The sequence below is a fragment of the Monodelphis domestica genome, chromosome 1, assembly GCF_027887165.1.
Source record: "Monodelphis domestica isolate mMonDom1 chromosome 1, mMonDom1.pri, whole genome shotgun sequence".
Lineage (NCBI taxonomy): Eukaryota > Metazoa > Chordata > Mammalia > Didelphimorphia > Didelphidae > Monodelphis > Monodelphis domestica.
In genome coordinates this window covers 610,831,004-610,849,767 of record NC_077227.1, presented here as the reverse complement: position 1 = coordinate 610,849,767, position 18,764 = coordinate 610,831,004, and the positions used below count along the sequence as shown (strand labels likewise).

Here is an 18,764-nt window from a genome sequence, read left to right as displayed (position 1 = left end):
TTTGTCCAATGTTTAAGGGATGTAAATAATCATGTCATAAAGAGACATCCTGTTTTCCAAACACAGCCAAAATTATCACCTCTATTCCCAGCACAGCAAAATATTTTACAGTAGTAGATGCTCAGCATTCTTCTCAATCCCTATTCCTGAAAATTCAAGGAATATATTTGCTTTCACCTACAACAGTTCCCAGTGGACATGGTATCAGTTACCACAAGAGTTTGTGGAAAGTTCCACATTGTTCTCACAGATTTTAAGACAGGATTTAGAAAATATTATGTTTCAGGAGAGATATTTGATATAATTCATAGTTGATTTGCTCTTGGCCTCACCAAATGCCACAGCATGCCAGGAAGACAGCAAACATTTCCTTTTAGAGCTATATAAGTGAGGCCACAATATCTCTAAGGCAAAGATTTGGTGATGTCTCCTCAATGTGGAATATTTAAGGTTTATGTTAACTGCTGGTGCCCACGCCATTTCCCCTAAGCATAGTGAAGATATTCAGAAACTGACTTCCCCCTACACTAAGAAACAGTTGAGAGCAATTTTAGGAGCAACAGTGTTTTGTACTGTGTTTTGGAATGTCATGAAACCTGGGAGACTACATCTCCTAGGACTCTCTACCTCAACTTCCTCAGATACCTCCCACATCTTTTGTGGGAAGTGTCTGAGAAAGTATAAAAGAAGAGAGAAACATGGGTTTTGGTGACTTTTGCCCCCAGAGCTTTGTTCCCTGTGTAGCTGCTGGAGATCAAATTTTCTCTAGCTAACCCCAAATCTTTCTTTTTTTTTTAAACCCTAAATAAACCCAGTTAAATATCCCTGAAGTCTAGCCTGATTTTGTTCTGCACTCTAGTCTACTTCTAAAAGGCTCTGCTTTAATTAATTTCACTACTGGGGCTGGGGTGACCTGGATGCCTTCCTTTTTCTTTCCTTTCTTCAATCCTCCTTTTTTCACCACAACATTTCTGGCACAACAATAGGCAGGGGACCACGTGTTATGGGGAAATCACTAAATCCTTTATAGTTTTGACAGAAAATCCAGTCCCCGAATCATTTAAATTAGAGGTAGAACACCTGTCAGTTCTTTCAAAATTAAAACAGGCTATCCTGTCTGCCCCTGCTCTAGGCATTCTAGATTACAAAAATCCATTTACTTTGTATGTACACGAAGAAAGAGGAGTAGCTTCAGGTGTTTTAACTCAACCTTTGGAACCTGTTTAGCATCCAATTACTTATTATTCAGCCTAGCTGGACCCAGTAACTTCAGGAGCACCACCAGGTCTTAGAGGCATAGCTGCCACGGTTTTGTTAGATTTAGTCTTCAGATTCCCATTAGCCATGTGCCCACATGAAGTCAAAGCATTGTTTGCTAAAACATAGAACACAGACATTTTCTGATCAAAAACTCTCAAGATACAAGGTAACCTTGTTAGGTAATGAAAATATTACCTGGAAACACTGTACAGTTCTTAATCCTGAAACCTTGCTTCCTGATTTACTACTTTCAGGAGAACCATTGCATAGTTGTGAATCTTTAGTGTCGATGGCTAAAAAGCCTCTAGATAATCTCCCAGACACTCCTTTAGAAAACCCAGACTTAATCTTATTCACTTATTCTTTCATGAGGGATGGCATATGCTACACTCCAGCTGCTGTGCTCACAGAAGTTGGCCCTCTGGGGTCAGCTTAACTGCCCTCAAATATAAGTGCTCCAAGTACACAACTGATAGCTCTAAGACATGCCTGAATAATTGTAAAAGATAAGAAAGCAACAATTTATACAGACTCTAGATATACATTTATAATATGTCATGCAGTGGGTATGTTATAGCTCCAAAGGGGGTTTGTAACCTCAGTTGGAAAATGTATCACAAATGCAGAGATCATTAAAGAAATGCTTTCTGTTCTCCAGCTCCCTGAAGTCCTAGCTGTGATTCACTGCCCTTCCCATACAGGTGCAAATGATCCTATTTCTAGAGGAAACCATTGGGCAGATACTACAGCAAAGCTCAATGCCTTAGAAAGACCTGAATTAATTTTAATATTAGCAACTAGTAAAGACTCAAAGTTATCTCTTTCTTATAATGAACAGAAGTGGAAAAATGGAAACAAAAGTTTAAAGCTAAACAGATATATGGAGAAATTTTTTTCATCAAATATGCCGATCCATTCACAAAAATGGTCACTTTGGTACCCAGGGCTTTGTAGACTCTGTTAAAAGTGTATGGATAGCCCCTGGTATAATTATCATAGCCTCTAAAGTGTGTGCAGCCTGCCCCACCTGTCAAGCTTACAATCAGCATGCCTTTTCTGGCAAAGCTTTTGGTGGGCATCCTCTGGCTTACACATCTTTTGAACAACTACAAATTAATTTATCACTATGCCAAAGGCTAGACCTTATAAAATTTTTTCTGGTCAGAGTGGATCAGCAGACCAAATGGCCAGAAGCATTTCCTAGCACCTGAGAAATAGCAGCTTTGTTGCCAAGGCATTCTTAAAAGAGATTATTTCTTGCTTTGGCCTTCCAGTATGTATTGATTCAGACAGGGAAACTCATTTTGCTGATTCAGTTTTGTCTCAGATACATTCTTGTTTGGGGATCACCCCCAAAGCTCAAGCTAAGTTGAGATAATAAATAGAGATCTTAAAACTATGATTGGAAAATTGTGCACTGAGACCCATTTAAAATGGCCTGAAATTCTCCCTCTGGCTCTCTTCTATCTTCAAAGCAGACCCATGGAAGATCTGCACATCTCACTATTTGAGATGATTTTTGGACATCCCCCTATACAGGCTATGTCTTTTTCTCCTGCATACACATCATTACTAAGGGGAGACATTTCTATTGCTTCATATATACAGACCTATAGACTTCTTGCTCTATGACCTACATGTAGGAGACAATGTGCATATAAAGAACTTCCAGTGCACTGGAGGAACTCAGACTGCCCAGGAAAATTGGTTCCAAGTCCTGTTAATCACTCAAACAGCTATCAAAATTGGAGAAAAGGACTCTTGGATTCATTGCTCACATGTAAAGAAGGTACCTTTTATATCCTGTCACATTTATTGTATTTCCTGATTGTTTAAGATTTAATTTTGTTTTTATGTTCACATAATGACCTAATGTAAAATATTCCATCACACTATGTCACTTTCAGTTACTGTGTTTTGACTATTAGCTATATGTTCTGTTACATGGTCTTTATAGCATTCTTTCCCTGGATTGGAGAAAATACCATTTTAATAGTCCATAGTCTAATTGGACAAACCTTTCCATGGAATAGCCATAGGTCCTTATGGATTCTGGGTTTGTTACCAGATCCATCGAGGTCACATGTTGCAGCCTTCTGTTACTTTTTGTCTTTGTTACTTGTCACATAGATGATGATGAATGAACTTCATCAAACTAGTTATAACCTGTATCAGTAACCTTTGAAAAATTTAATCAACTCTTATGATTTGGGGAATTTTGGTACTTCTTAGAATGTGCATTAGCTGTTGGACTAAAAAAATTTTTTAAATCTGTTACCTGGTAAAAAAAAAAATTATGTACACTCACACTGTGGATCATGGCCAAGTTAAAAGGGAATAGATATCATATTTGAGTGAAAAACCTTGGTATTGTACCTTTGCTTGGCTGACATATTGTCATGGAATGTGAATTATAAGTTTTTGATTTTTTAAAATTTTATGATCATTTTCCCCTTAACGTGCAATAGAATATTTGAATTTTCTTTCTTCGCTTATTTTTTGTGCTTGAAGTACAGGTAACTAGTATTATGGTTTTTTGATTTTGCATTAAATTAAGTTTAAAATATCCATTAACCCTAATATCAGTGCATACTCAAAAGCTTTAGACTATAGAAATCTGCCATTAATGTTAAATATCATAGGACTTTGACTAATAATTGTGGCTGATTTCAAAAAGAAGGGACCACAAAAGAGTCATTGTACAGTGCCAAAAGGCACAAGGTCAAGGAGACCAACCAATCCCGGGTGGGATTGACGAGAATCTGTGCCAAGACAGAGAACTTGTTTTTAGGGTTTAAGGAAGCAGTTGTTTGACAACATGAGACTCAGGATTCCCTCCTGCCAGATTTCCAATAAGTACCTCAGTTTGGCTGTCATTTTGGCTCCACTCTACCTAAGAGTGAAGGCAAAATCAGAACAGGAAATGATACTTCCCTTTTATTTCAAAATCTAGTCCCTTTTCTCTCTTTCATAGTATGGAAATTTTCTGCAGTCCTGGCTGATAATTGAGTAAGTGCATAATTGCTGAAATTGTCCCACAAGCTTGTGGGACAAATATCACTTTAATTAGGCCCTGATTCAAGGGCCTGTTATGGGCTTATTCTTGCTTCCTAAGAATTTTATATACATAGATTTTGTTGGTGGTGGGTTTTTTTTGTTTTTGTTTTTTAATTTTCTTTTGACAATTGATTTATATACCCTGTAATTCAGGCATGTATCCTGTGTTGATCCCGGTGTTGGTCAACACCCTCCTGAAGGGGGACTGTATATTTTCATTAAATCCAAGATTTAATTTTTTTTTTTATGTTTGAGAGTAATTTCAGCAAAAGAAGCTCACCTACTCCCTGAAATGAGAAAGTAAACTGTTTGGAGAAGGTGCCATGGGGAAGCCTGCAGAAACCACACACTACATCAAAAGATCCAGAATGAACTTAGGGATTTAATGAATTGAACTGTGGAGGGTTGAAGGCATTCATTTTAAATGTGAACTTTTATGCCAAAGGGGATTGTCCACTAATTGGCTTTATGTCAATGAGCCTAGCAATGATTGTTTTTGTTCTCCTCTTTTATTTCCCTCTTATCTCCAAATTTTTGTAATTTCCCCTTAGAAAGTGAAATATTATATGCACCTTTAGTAAGAAATCTTTAAAGATATACACTGGTTATGTGAAATGATTCATTGGGGAGACTAGGCATGTAAATCAGGGAGATTTCAGTATGCTCATCTCCCAATGGAATCACAGAGGGATTTTGTAGATAGGATTTACTCCCCAAGGCTTGTCTACCCAGAATCCCATTTGCATGCAAAAACTATGATGCTGGGAGCCATCAGGCCACAATGTCTTGACAAGGTCACTCATGGTAGCAAAGGAGGCCACCGAATGGCCCCTTGGCAAGATGTGATTGCCCACTTAGTCCCCCCCTTGCATGACCTCTCTCATTAACATCTGTTACCTATGGAATTGACATGATTGCTATTCCCCCTAACCTCAGAAGGAATAATACAAGAGCAAAATACCTCTACTTTATTTCTCTAAAACATCACCAAAACATCAGACCCTCAAACCCAAACCCAAAAGACTACCATGGGTTAACTTTTACTTAGATACATAATTCCCAGCAAAACCATAGCTACAAGCCAAACCCAGAACTTTCCCACTCACAGAAACTTATTCCCATGAAGCCAGCATACAAATCAATCATAAAGGCCCATACAAAATGTGCAAGTACACCAAGATTTATCATGCTTCAGTGACCTGATTCTTCCCCTTGAGAAACTCCCTAGTAAATACTGATATTAAATCTGAATTGTGTTCCTATTACCTCTCAACCTCAATGATATGATTGCTAAATTGTTTTTCAGCATTTCTGATTGATTATTTCTTTTTATTAAAAGTAATAAGTAAATTTCCTTGATTGTAACTTCAATCTCCTCACAAGGTAATGAGAAAATTAAGTCACCTGTGACGACATCATTTATCTTGTGTGAAACCTTTATTCTGCCAAGAATCTATAATCACAATACAAGAATATAGAATGTTAATCAAGTGATTTATTAAAAGTTAATGTGTCACTTTTCCACTTATCTCTGTTTAGACATGTGTAATAGGTAATATATCTGTGTGCCAAAAAAAGATATACAGCTATCTTCCATTTTGTTATTTTCTTGACTAACCATTCTCCACCTGTTAGGAACCCCTGGAGTAGTCACTAGTGAGACTGGACCTTTCCCATGGCACTACAAGAACACACAGGTGTGTGGGGAGATGGTTTGATAGAGAGAGAGAGAGAGAGAGAGAGAGAGAGAGAGAGAGAAAATGAAAAATAAGAACTTGGAGTTATTGATTTAATTTAAATCATACACATTACAATATGAAATAAACAAATATTCCATTAAGTTATATTCCTTGTTGCTTTTTAATGAATGGCTCTTTTCCCCCCAAAAAAGAATCAATTCTTCCATTTAGGAACCACAACTACCTTTTTGTCTCCTTGTTTTATTTACTTTAAAATTATTGATATGATTTCTAAAAATCCAAGCTCTGTTAACCTATTCTCAACAACTTAAGAGTTTGTTGTGATGTGTGTGTGTGTGTATGGGGGGGGGGGGGATCTCATTTTGGCATTAGGGGGAGGTTGCACGTTGTTGTTGTTGTTGTTATTAAGTCAGGCATATCTAGATCTTCCTGATCTCATGGAACCACAGCACACCAATAGTGGACATGAGGTTTTCTTGGCAAAGACACCAGAAAGTTTGCTATTTCCTACTCCAATGGATTAAGATAAACAGAGGTTAAATGACTTGACCAGGGCCACACAGCTAGTAAGAAGCTGAGGATGGATTTGAACTCAGGTCTCCCTGACTCCAGCCTATGTAGTCTATCTACTTTGTCACTGAGGGGAGGCTCAACCTCTTTCTGGGTTGTATAGATCTATTTAGCAGTCTGATGAACAGTATGGACCTCTTTTCAGAATAATATTTATAAATAATTGGAAATTTCACTTAGAGTTTAGGGAAAATAAAGATATAATTTTCCCCCCATCTAATCTTTTAGATACCCAGAAATATAAAGGGTATATGAAACCTAGATTAAGGAAATGCTCTAAGATGGCATCTAAAGTCTGTAATAGAAAAATGATAATCCGTGTGACTATTTCTGTTGTGGTTAATTGGTATATACTCTGGCTTGGGATTAGGGGCTGCTACTAGGGGACACCCTGAGGGCTGCCTAGTTACAATGGTGGAGAGAGAAGTACTAAAGAGATAGAGATGCTGCTTGAGATAGAGGGATGCTGCCACAGGGGAATGCTCTGGGGTCTGCTTATGATCTGTGAATTTTAAAATTACTCCACCCTAATTAGACATACTTTAGGGGAAGATAAAAGTTGTAAACTCCTGATTGAATAATGAAGGTACTTAATTCATACCTTATAGTAAAGCTAAAACTTAAGCTATCTATTTTTAGATCTAATACAAAAAGGTGTTAAGTATGTATAAAGGTTAAATAAATCACAAAAAGGTCAAGTAACTCACAAAAGGTAAGCTTAACAAAGAAGTTTGAAGTACTCAGAAGATATAATCTAACCAGAGAAGGTGAGAACTAAAGAATGGGCAGTCCTGGAAAAAGCATCTACTGTGATTGGTAAACGTAAAAATTTAGGGGAGGTGACATAAGAGAAAATTTCTTTAACAGGAGGCTAAAAAGTAAGTTCAGGGAATTGAATTCCGTTCGGAGTGCAACTGGATTCAAGGATTGAGTTCAGTTCAGGACTGATAGATCAATATATTCCCTAACCTTCTCCTCCCTTCACTCCCTCCCTTTCCACCCTCTCCCACCTGCCTCCCTTCCCCTCCCCTTTGTCAGTCAGTCTCCTTTCTATGTAACTTAAAGGTGACTGTGAAGTTTAGAGAAACTGCTCTTGTTCTCTTTCTTAAGTAAGGAGGTTTATTGGAAACAAACAGGATGGGAATTGAGGTGAAGGGGATAGGGGCGTCCCTAATCTATAAGGAGAATTTATGAGGGTTATGGAAATAGTCAGTCTTGTCACAATTGTGACTCAGAGGGGCAGTTAGAGAGATGGAGGACAACAGTTAAAATCTTTCTTCTTCACAAAACCACCAAGGTCTCTCAGCCTAATTTGAGAAGCCCTGCCCCCCTCAAGGGTCTTTCAGCCTGGGACAGAAACTACAAGGATCAGTTCAGCTTCTTCCCCCTACAGCCAGGCTTAGTCAGAAAAATCCAGAGAGCCAAAGTCTCCTGGTCAGTCAACCCCCAGAGAGAGAGACAGAATCAGTTCCTCCTTTGGTCAGAGAGCCCAAAGCCAAAGTCTCCTCAGTTCAGTAACCTCCGAGAGAGTGAGTCCCAAAGTCCCCATTTCTCTCCCTGGCCAGCTCCAACTCCCAGAGAGAGACAGAATCAGTTCCTCCTTTGGTCAGAGCCCAAAGCCAAGCCAGTCCCCCAAGGGTCCTTTAGCCAGCTTCAACTGCCTCTCCTCCTGGGAACATTTCATTTGTAACCTTCTCCTTGATTTTGCAGACAGGCCCCCAGGCTTGGTTCTTGCATCTTGGCTTCTCCTGCAAAACTTCTCTCTCTTAAAGTCTCTACCACAAGTCCCTTCCAAATCTTACTTCTTGTGATTTTGTGTCTTAACTATTAGGGAAAAGCATGAAGAACAACTGCATATAGAAATCTAAAGCTCTCCATATATATTCCACCGCATAGAAAATTTATCTTCCCTACTCTTTTAATTCTATTCCAATCAACTGCTTTTAGTAACAACGAGTAGTCATGTTAATCTCAAAAGTAAGAACTTTTTAGGCTAATATATATGGCTAACTTTTTAGGCTACTATATATGTCTAACTTTTTACTAATACTTCACTTAAACTAAATTTCTTTAAATACATATATTTTTGTTGTCAAAATATCAATATTAAGGCATTTTAGTGTAAAAAAAAGCCAACAAGGCTTTTTTTTTGATAGGTGGCTCAGTGGAATGAGAGCCAGGGATAGAGGCATGAGGTTCTGGCTTCAACTCTAGCCTCGGACACTTCCTAGCTGTCTCTCCCACTGACTAGCCCTTACCACTCTTCTCCCTTGGAACCAAAACAAAGTATTAATCCTAAAATAGAAAGTAAGGGTTTTTAAAAACAACCAACAAGGCTTTCAAGTTATACTGCTGTTACCATCTGGTAGTATTAATTACACATCAATAATGAACATTATGACTTTGAAAAAACTTAAGTCAAATACCTTAAAGATATATTTACTTGTCAAGGCAAAAATGGATTTAATGCCTATATAAATGTACTTAACCATCATTCTCATCTTAAGTATAAACTTTCAAAGATTTAACACATCTTAATAGAGTATTAGAGGACTCCTACTAATTAAGGGCTATTTTAATATAAAAAACTGGAAGAAAAACTTCATTTGAAATGTTTAAGTGTTTTAATTTTATTTTACATATTTCCACTGAAATCTAAGTAAATGTACTAAAATAAAGAAATGGTAACTATAATAAGAAGACAATGAGGAAATTTTAAAGTAATTATCAGTAAACATGTTTATGGGACTAAGTTTCTTTTCTGTTTTACATACAAATAATATGTTGCTATTTAACTATCACTGTCCATAGTTAGAATAAAAGGGCTAGGAAAAAAATTCTAATTTCAGGTAAGTATGTTAAAAATTGAGAATGCAAAGAAAAAAAAACACTTACTTCAAAAAGAAAGAGGATAGAGTCCAGTTCCTCCCTTTGTGACTTATTATTTCCTGGAACACACACACAAAAAAAAAAAATAGTGCTATTGTGCCAATTCTTAAAACCTTGTGGAGTCATTTTATTTTTTTTAATTATTTATTTTATCAATGAATTGAGAATATGTTTCCATGGTTACATGATTCATGTTCTTTCTCTCCCCTCATCCTTTTCCCCTCCCATAGCCAACGAGCAATTCCACTGTGTGTTACACGTATCATTCTTTAAGACCTATTTCCATATTATTAATTTGCAATACAGTGATTGTTTAGAGTCTACATTCCCAATCCTTTCCCCAATGAACCACGAGAGCAAGCAAATGTTTTTCTCCTGTGTTTCTACTCCTACTACTGTGTTCTTTCTCTGGATGTGGATAGAGTTCTTTCTCATAAGTAGAAAGTTATTTAAAAATAAAGACTGACAGCATTTATTCTTCAGTTACTGATTTCTAAATTATGAGAAAAATTTCCTTTTATTCAAAATATAAGAGGATTCTCCGTTTTACATTTTCTCATTTTTTAAAGTAACTGACTTTACAAAATGAGAAAGTTCAAAATCACAAATTTCTTTTATTGATCCTATTTCATATCCAGATTAGAGAGCAATTATATATTTTACAAAGAAGAAAAACAGTCACCCTTTCGAGACTATGTTTTGGGAGGTAGCTATGTGGCTCAAAGGAATGAGAAAGAGGCTTAGAGATAGGAGATTCTAGGTTCAGATCTGACCTCAGACATTTCCTAGATGTGTAACTCTGGACAAGTCACTTAATACCCATTGCTTAGCCCTTATTGCTCTTCTGCCTTGAAACCAATACACAGTATTGATTCTAAGAGGGAAGGGAAGGGTTTTTAAAAAATAGGTTTCATTTATGAAGAGCAAGAGTTCTTAACATATGGTCTATATACTGCTTTGGGGAACATTTATTTTGATAACTACAAGTTATAGTTTCCGTTCTTTGTATTTTCTTTTATGAATTAAAAAAAACATTATTCTAATAAAGTTCCACCAAATTCCCAAAGGGATATAACATGTCACACAAAAGATCAAGAACCCTTGATATATAACTTTAATTATTGTTATTTGGGGCCAAAATCACATTGTACTTTCCTTATCCACATTTCTATCGAATCAGAAGATGAAGTCTGAGAAGCTAGATGAAAACTGGATAATTAAAAAATCTGAAGTATCTGTATCAATTTACGTATTTACATAATGCATTTACATAATACATATATTTAAGTATTTTAATAAAACACTACATCTATACCTATTGCTAAATGAAATCTCAAAATGCTTACAATCTAAAAAACTAGAAAAAAAACAAGTGATTAGTGTATAGCCCAGGATGTTATTTTATGCAAGAAATTGTGCATATTTTACATTATTAAATGTTATTCCCATAGTACAATTCACTACTAAGCCCAATGAACACAAACCTGACAAATTAAAAATAGAATTCTTTGTGGGCTTGCCTATGGAAGTTACCTGGAATCAATGTTTACTTTTATGAAAATAGATGTTCATGGAATGGAACACATAATTATTCATATTATTTAATTCAATACCTAAAGGACATCTTAGTGTGAGTACACACTCTACTGAGGATTATCATTTCCTCCTCCAAAATAGTATAGCTTATTCATGTACTGATGTGAGGAAAAAAAATATCCAGCCAACTCTTTAAACTAAGTGGGGAGGTGGTTTATGTTCAAATGCTCAGAAAGGCAAAATGCCCAACAATGGCCCTATACTAAAAGCCATTCAAGATTATTTGCACCACACTACTTTGCACTCCAGTGCCAAACAAAGCCTGGGTTCTTCAGAATTCTGAAATACTTTCACATAAAAATGAAGCTTGAGAATAAGAATTTAGTGGCAGTTACTGGTAATAACAAAGTTATCTATAAATGAAATCACAGAATTCTATCATTAACAGAATCCACTCTTTGTTGAACAGTTGTACTCATATACAGCCTATTTGTCTTAAGACTTGGTAGCTGTTCAGTTGTTCTAGTTATGACCAAATCTTTGTGACCCCATTTTTGGTTTTTCTTGTCAGAGATATTAGAATGGTTTCCCATTTCCTTCTCCAGTAGATTTACAGATGAGGCACTGAGGCAAATAGGGTCAAGTAACAAAATAGTACAGGTCTAAGACTTTATTTGAACTCAGAAAGATGAGTCTTTGTGACTCAAAGCCAAGTGCTATATTCTATATACTGTCACCTAACTGGGAGTCTTACAACTACAATCCTTAAGACACATACACACACACACACACCCAGGAGTAGAGACCTGGATAACAGGCCTATCATATATACCTTAGGGAAAATATGTCAATATTTAACTTCTGAAGACTACAGTTTCCCTATGCCTAGAATAAAGGGGTTAAATTAAAACAATGACTAAAATTTTATCCAGCTTTAAATTCTAATTCTGAATGATTATTCAGGACCAATATTTAGTGTGGTCCTTACACTGTGAATTTCAAAACTACTCCGCCCTATTCAGATCATTCTTTAGAAGATCGGATTTTAGCTATTTCCTGATCAATAACAATAGAGATACTTGGAATAACAGAATCAGGTCTTGGAAACTACATTTTCCACCCTACTCAGTGTAACAAGATTAGGAAGGGCTGCAGCAAACTCAAGATTTAATTATTTGAGAATATGGCCTTCAACAGACATGTGCAAAAAAAGAACAGACCTCTGAGCGGTCCTAGGCCAAGCTAGAGCCACCATTGGCACATGTGAGATGCAGGAAGTGAGGTACAGAACAGCCTCTGGAGTTCTCGGGACTTCCTGTGAGGAGGGCTAGAGTTCAGTTCGCGGCTGGTGCTTGGGGTTGCAGGAGCCCCGCGGACTGCTTTCCTTCAGATTGGTCATGTGAGTGATAAAGACTAATCCCTTTCCCTGCCTTGGCTATCCAAGGCCTTAACGCCTGCTTTGGCTCTGCCTGAGCCAGAGTGGTTCTGAGTTAAACTTCTTTCCTTCTCTCCCTTTTCCTTCTCTCCCTGGGGTTTAGAACTTTTAGAATTTCTAACTGGTATCAGAGGAAGCCAGACCTCTCCCTCTCCCTCTCCCTCTCCCTCTACTCCTTCTTCTTCCCTCCCTCTAATACTTTCTTCCTCCTGTTGTAATGAAAACACCATAAAAATTTGGCAGCTGACTTGAGTGTTTTATTTAGGAATTACATAAGTGTATTTCTTGGAGACCTTAAATTAATATATATCAGTCTTTAAAAGTGATTTCAATATCACACAACTCATTTTCCACCCATTTTCTCTGGCTATCTATCCTTTAGCTATTTCACTATTTATTAATACCTACTTTATAAAACAAGCAAAAGAAACGAAGAGATAAAATATAAGGGCCACAGCTATTATTCTTTTTTCAATCAGATTTCGAAAAATGCTTAGGAAGGCATGAGACTAAAACAATGGCTAAATGTTGTTTTTTAACATTTGATGAAAAATACTCACTACAACTGAGTAGATTTTAATACCATGACATAATTTGATAGAAAAAAATAAGCTTACCTTTTAATTTTAAACTATTTTCCAGTGTTATGAAATTTTCATAGAAGATGAAATATATCTGAGAATAGTTGGTCTCAAAAAAATGCTTCAGTTCACTCGTATCTACAATATCTAAAAAAAGAAAAATGTTTTAATTTACAAGGTCATATATAATTATGAAAATCCATAAGCTTATTTTTATAAAATATGTAGAAAAATCCAAAGTACTTTTTGTAGAGTAAAGAAGGTAAATGAACATGTTTTGTTATGCTTTCATTCTTAAATGTAAAATTTAAATTAATGAAAAAGAATAGTCATCAAGGCACAATGGAAAATGTTACATATAATTTCAAATTACAGTTGAGTCCTCTGTTACCTCACATTATGCTAACCCATAATTGCCTGAATATAGCTACACAAATATATTTTATTGTATGTGCACTATGCTATAGTATTGTGTGGAATGGAATTATGGGGAGGCTCATACACCCAGTACCACTCTAATAGCAGACAAGAGACTTGCTAAGATGCACGCAGAGCTCATGTGGCTTTATTCAGGGTTTGGGGTGGGGAAGAAAAGAGGGAACATGGAGTAAGGAAGCACTGTCTGGAGAGACCTCTCAGAATCAGTGTCTTCCTGGGGGAGAGGAGGGGAGTGAGGGGGCATAGAGTGAGGGAGAGAAAGAGTGGACCACTGTCTGGAGAGAACTCTTAGAAGCAGTGGACATTTATTTTCAAATTTACTCAGAATTTATAGGGTTCCAATACAATGCTATCTCCTCCTTCCCATCATCTGTAAGTTATATTTCTTTATCTTGTTCTATCTTCTTTCCTCCTTAATCATTTCTCATCCTCCATCCTTCTTCCTTTATTCTCCTTAACCTTTTCTAGCGCTTCTGAATGTTACATAAAATGTTATATTTCTTTATCTTATCCTATCCTCTATTCTCTAACACTTTCATGCATATAGGAAGGAATATTCCTTAGGTTTGCAATTTCTCAGTTGAGTCAAATTTTGTTACAATATTTCTTGGGTAGCAACATTTAGGCTATATGTAGACAAGGTTGTAATTTGTAAGTTTTGAGATTTCTCTCATAGGAGTTAGGACACCCAAACTTCTTCCAGAAAGAGAGGGAGAGGATATCTCTTAGTCACCATTTTGAAAGAAAAGGGAGTACATGAAGCTGCTTAGGGAAAGTGTTTTCTCTATTCTTTATAAGGAGAAATTAATATCTCCCTAGTAAGGGGCACCTAACTTTCACTAATTTTCTATAGGAAGTTGCCCATCTTTGATTACTAATACTAATCAATGTAAATTGGGGAATAATGCACAATTTCATCCACCATAGTACTAAGTATATACATGCAATATACTACAACAAATATATATGATGTTCTCTTGGCTCTGGTTACTTTACTCTTCATTTCATGTACTTCTTTCCAAGTTTAAAAAAGATTGCCTTCTCATCATTTAAGGCACAGTAGTATTCCATTACAATCATAAACTACAATTTGCCTAGCAATTCCTCAATTGATGGGCATCCACCACTGATATACTTTTCAAATTCTTAATCAGTACTGGATAAATTTGATAATTACTGCTTTAAAATAGTTTAAAGTCTGATACCGATAGATTTCCTTCCTTGACAATTTTTTTTATTAAGTCTTTTAATAGTCTTGATCTTTTATTCTTCCAAATGAATTTTGTTTTTATTTTTTTCTAGGTCAATAGTATAATCTATTGGTAATTTAATTGGGATGGCATTGAATAAGTAGATTAGTTTTAGAAGGACTGTCATTTTAATTATATTGGCTTTGCCCATTCATGAACAAATGATATATCTCCAATTATTTATATATGACTTTATTTGTATAAAAAGTTATTTCTATTTATGTTTGTGTAGTGCCTGGGTTTGTTTTGGCAGTCCCATAGATTTTACTCTATTTGTCATTATTTTAAATGGAGTATCTCTATCTCTTCTTGTAGAACTCTATTAGTAATATAATAAAATGCTGATGATTTCTGTGGGTTTCTTTTATATCTAACTACTTTAATAAAATTACTGATAATTTCAAATAATTTTTAGTTAAATATCTAGGATTATCCACATAAACCTTCATACCATCTGCAAAAAGAAATTGTTTTATCATCCCTTTGCCCATTCTGATTCCTTCAATTTCTTTTTCTTCTCATATTGCTATTGCTAGCATTTCTAATACTATGTTAAACAATATTGGTGATAATGGGCATCCTTGTTTCATTCCTGATCTGAAAGAAAGCTTTTTTTTAGCCCCATTACATATAATCCCCATCACAAATAATGCATACTGATGGTTTTAGATAGAGGCTTTGTATCATTTTAAGAAAAAAATTCCATTTATACCCATTCTTTCCAGTGTTTTTAGTGGAAATGGATGTTGAATTTTATCAACAGCTTTTTCTGTATCTACTTATATAATAATATGATTTTTATTACTTTTATTAATATATTTCATTATTTTGATGATTTTCTTCATATTAAACCATCCTTGCATTCCTAATATAAATCCTGTTTGGTCACAATGTACAATCTTTGTGATAAATTGTAGTAGTCAACTAACTAGTATTTTATTTAAGTTTTTTGGTATCCATATTCATTAATGAAAATGATCTGTAATTTTCTTCATTTTGCTCTTCCTGGTTTAGGTATTAGCATGAAATTTGTTTCACAAAAACAGTTTGGTAAAACTTCTTCATTAGCTATTATTTAAAATAATTTCTTTACTATCAGAATCAGTTGATCTTTAAATGTTAGTTAGAATTTACTTGTGAATCCATCTAATCCTGATGCTTTTTTTTTTTTTGGAAGTTCATTTATGACCTACTTGATTTTTTTCCCTAAAATAGGGTTATTTAAATATTCTATTCTAATAGGGTTGTTAGATATATTCTCTGATATTTTAGAGAGCTAATATTTTTATAAATATGCTTCTATTTCACTTACACTGTGAAACATGTCATATAATTTATTAAAATAAATCCTAACAACTGATTTAATTTCATCTTCATTTATGGTATATTCACCCTTTCATCTTTCATGTTAGTGATTTGTTTTCTTCTTTTTTTAAAACCATACTAACCATAGTTTATTTTATTGATTTTTTCATAAAGTAAAATCTTAGATTTATTTATTAATTCAATAATTTTCTTACATTCAATTTTACTGATCTTTTTTTAAATTTTTAGGATTCTAGTTTGGTATTTAGATGGAGATTTTTCATGTGTTCTTTTTCTAGTTTTTTAAAAAATTCATTCCCAATTCATTTGATCTGTTCTTTTTCTATTTTATGAATATAAGCATTCAGAGATATAAAATTTCCTCTAATTACTACTTTTGCTGTAACCCATAGGTTTTGGTACACTGTCTCATCATTAACATTCTCTTTAATGAAATTATTTGTTATTTCTAGAATTTGTTCTTTAAGCCACTCATTCTTTAAGTTATTTTAGTATTTAATTAATTTTTACTTTGTGTTTCCACAGTACCTTATTATTATTATAATACAATTCTTATTACATTATGGTTTGAAGTAGATATTTAATATTTCTCAATTTGCCTAGCATTGCCTAGGGGGTAGTGTCTGTGGAATCCACCTCTGTCCTCTGAGAATTTGAACTCTTATCAAAAAGGATTCACAAGACCCTGACTGATTAAAAGGGTGGAGCATTTCAAGTACTTGATCAAGTTAAGATAAAAAAAAATTCCCTTTCACAACATTTACTTAAAGAAAGTATATTTCTCAAAAATTTATTAAAATGGCAAATACTAGGCGTTATCTACTTATTAAAAATTAGATTTAATTGCCATCTCTATGCTGGTAACTCAAGTTTATCTATCCTAGGGAGCTAAGATGGTGGTGGAGTAGTAACACTCTGAATATCCTTCCAAACCAGTTTTTTCTTAAAGTACCTCAAAAGAACAGGAATCAAAACAAGAGTGAGGGAGTCTCTCCTATTGAATACAATGTGAAAGGTAGTCAGAGAGAGTGGATTTCCAGAATAAAGAGGGGATCCAGAAACAAAACTGTACAAGAAAAAATGCAGGCCAACCAACCCCCCTAGGCAATGCCAGGATCCCAAGTGGGGACTACACCAACAAAACAGCACCTCATTGGCCTCAGACACTTCCTAGCTATGTGACCCTGGACAAGTCACTTAATCCCCATTGTCTAGCCTTTACTGCTCTTCTGCCTTGGAATCAATAAATAGTATTGATTCTAAGGAGGAAGGTATGGGTTTAAAAAAAAGCACACACACAAAATAGCACCTTAGTCTCACCACATAAAGGACCAAACCCTGGGGTGAGGTCCAGAGATCCATAGCATGCTGGGTACTCTCAAGCCTCTGAGGCAGCATTGAAGACAGCCCCATGGCATAAGCCAGAGAACCTGGGCATAAGTAACACCTGGATCCAAGGTCTAGGGCAACACCAACCAAAAAATACCTCAGAGGATAGAAACATTCAGACTTACCCCAGGGTAAATAAACTCAATCTGCTTAATCTAGTTAACCAATAGAGAAGAGAAACTCAACAAGTTTACAGTTCATAGGCAAAAAATAACAAAGAAAAATAAAAGGGAAAAATATGAATAAAGGACAGAGATACAGGATTGATATGGGGATAAAGAACAAACAAAAGAACTAGCAGAAAATGAAGAGATCCAAGGAAATCCAAGCAAAACCTCAAAAAAAAAAAAAAAAACCTGGTTGCTGGGTTCACATTCTGGAAGAACTCAAAAAGGAAGCCAAAAACCAAATAAGACAAGTTGTATAAAACTGGAAAAAATAACAGCTGAAAAAAGGAAAATTGAGCAATTAGAAAAAGAGACATAAGAAGGGAAGGAAGGAAAATGTGCTTTAATAAACAGAATTGACCCGCTGGAAAAGAAAACAAAAAATTCAAGTGAAGAAAAGAGTGACTTGAAAAAAACAGAATGGACCAAATGAAGGAGAATCAAAATGTGATGGACAAAAATCAGTGTTTAAAAATTAGAATTGGATAATTAGAAGCTAATCAATTCACAAAACATCAACAAACAATAAAACAAAATTAAAAGAATGAAAAAATAGAAGAAAATATGAAGTACCTCACTGAAGGAAAAAAAACAATTGACCTGGAAAATAGATGCAGGAGAGACAATTTAAGAATTAATGGAATCCCGAAAATTATGAGAAGGAAGGAAGGAAGGAAGGAAGGAAGGAAGGAAGGAAGGAAGGAAGGAAGGAAGGAAGGAAGGAAGGAAGGAAGGAAGGAAGGAAGGAAGGAAGGAAGGAAGGAAGGAAGGAAGGAAGGAAGGAAGGAAGGAAGGAAGGAAGGAAGGAAGGAAGGAAGGAAGGAAGGAAGGAAGGAAGGAAGGAAGGAAGGAAGGAAGGAAGGAAGGAAGGAAGGAAGGAAGGAAGGAAGGAAGGAAGGAAGGAAGGAAGGAAGGAAGGAAGGAAGGAAGGAAGGAAGGAAGGAAGGAAGGAAGGAAGGAAGGAAGGAAGGAAGGAAGGAAGGAAGGAAGGAAGGAAGGAAGGAAGGAAGGAAGGAAGGAAGGAAGGAAGGAAGGAAGGAAGGAAGGAAGGAAGGAAGGAAGGAAGGAAGGAAGGAAGGAGTCTAGATATCATATAAGAAATCATCCAAGAAAACTGCCCTGGATATTTTTGAACAAGAGGGTAATTGAGATTGAGAGACTCTACA

General features: G+C 35.5%; 1 protein-coding gene across 5 annotated transcripts in view; it reads right to left on the bottom strand.

Moving 5' to 3' along the window:
* RALGAPA2 (Ral GTPase activating protein catalytic subunit alpha 2) overlaps window positions 1–18,764 on the bottom strand; it is a 544,635-nt gene that overhangs the window by 444,771 nt on the left and 81,100 nt on the right. For 4 of the 5 annotated variants that reach the window (XM_007476631.3, XM_056813837.1, XM_007476632.3 and 1 more), the window contains exons 2-3: window positions 13,065–13,175; window positions 9,483–9,535 (exon numbers count right to left, since the gene is read on the bottom strand). In XM_007476631.3, coding sequence (XP_007476693.2) covers window positions 9,483–9,535; window positions 13,065–13,175 — 164 coding nt within the window. Of the gene's footprint in view, window positions 1–9,482; window positions 9,536–13,064; window positions 13,176–18,764 lie in introns of those variants that run through there. The other variant, XM_056813838.1, reaches the window with a different exon arrangement.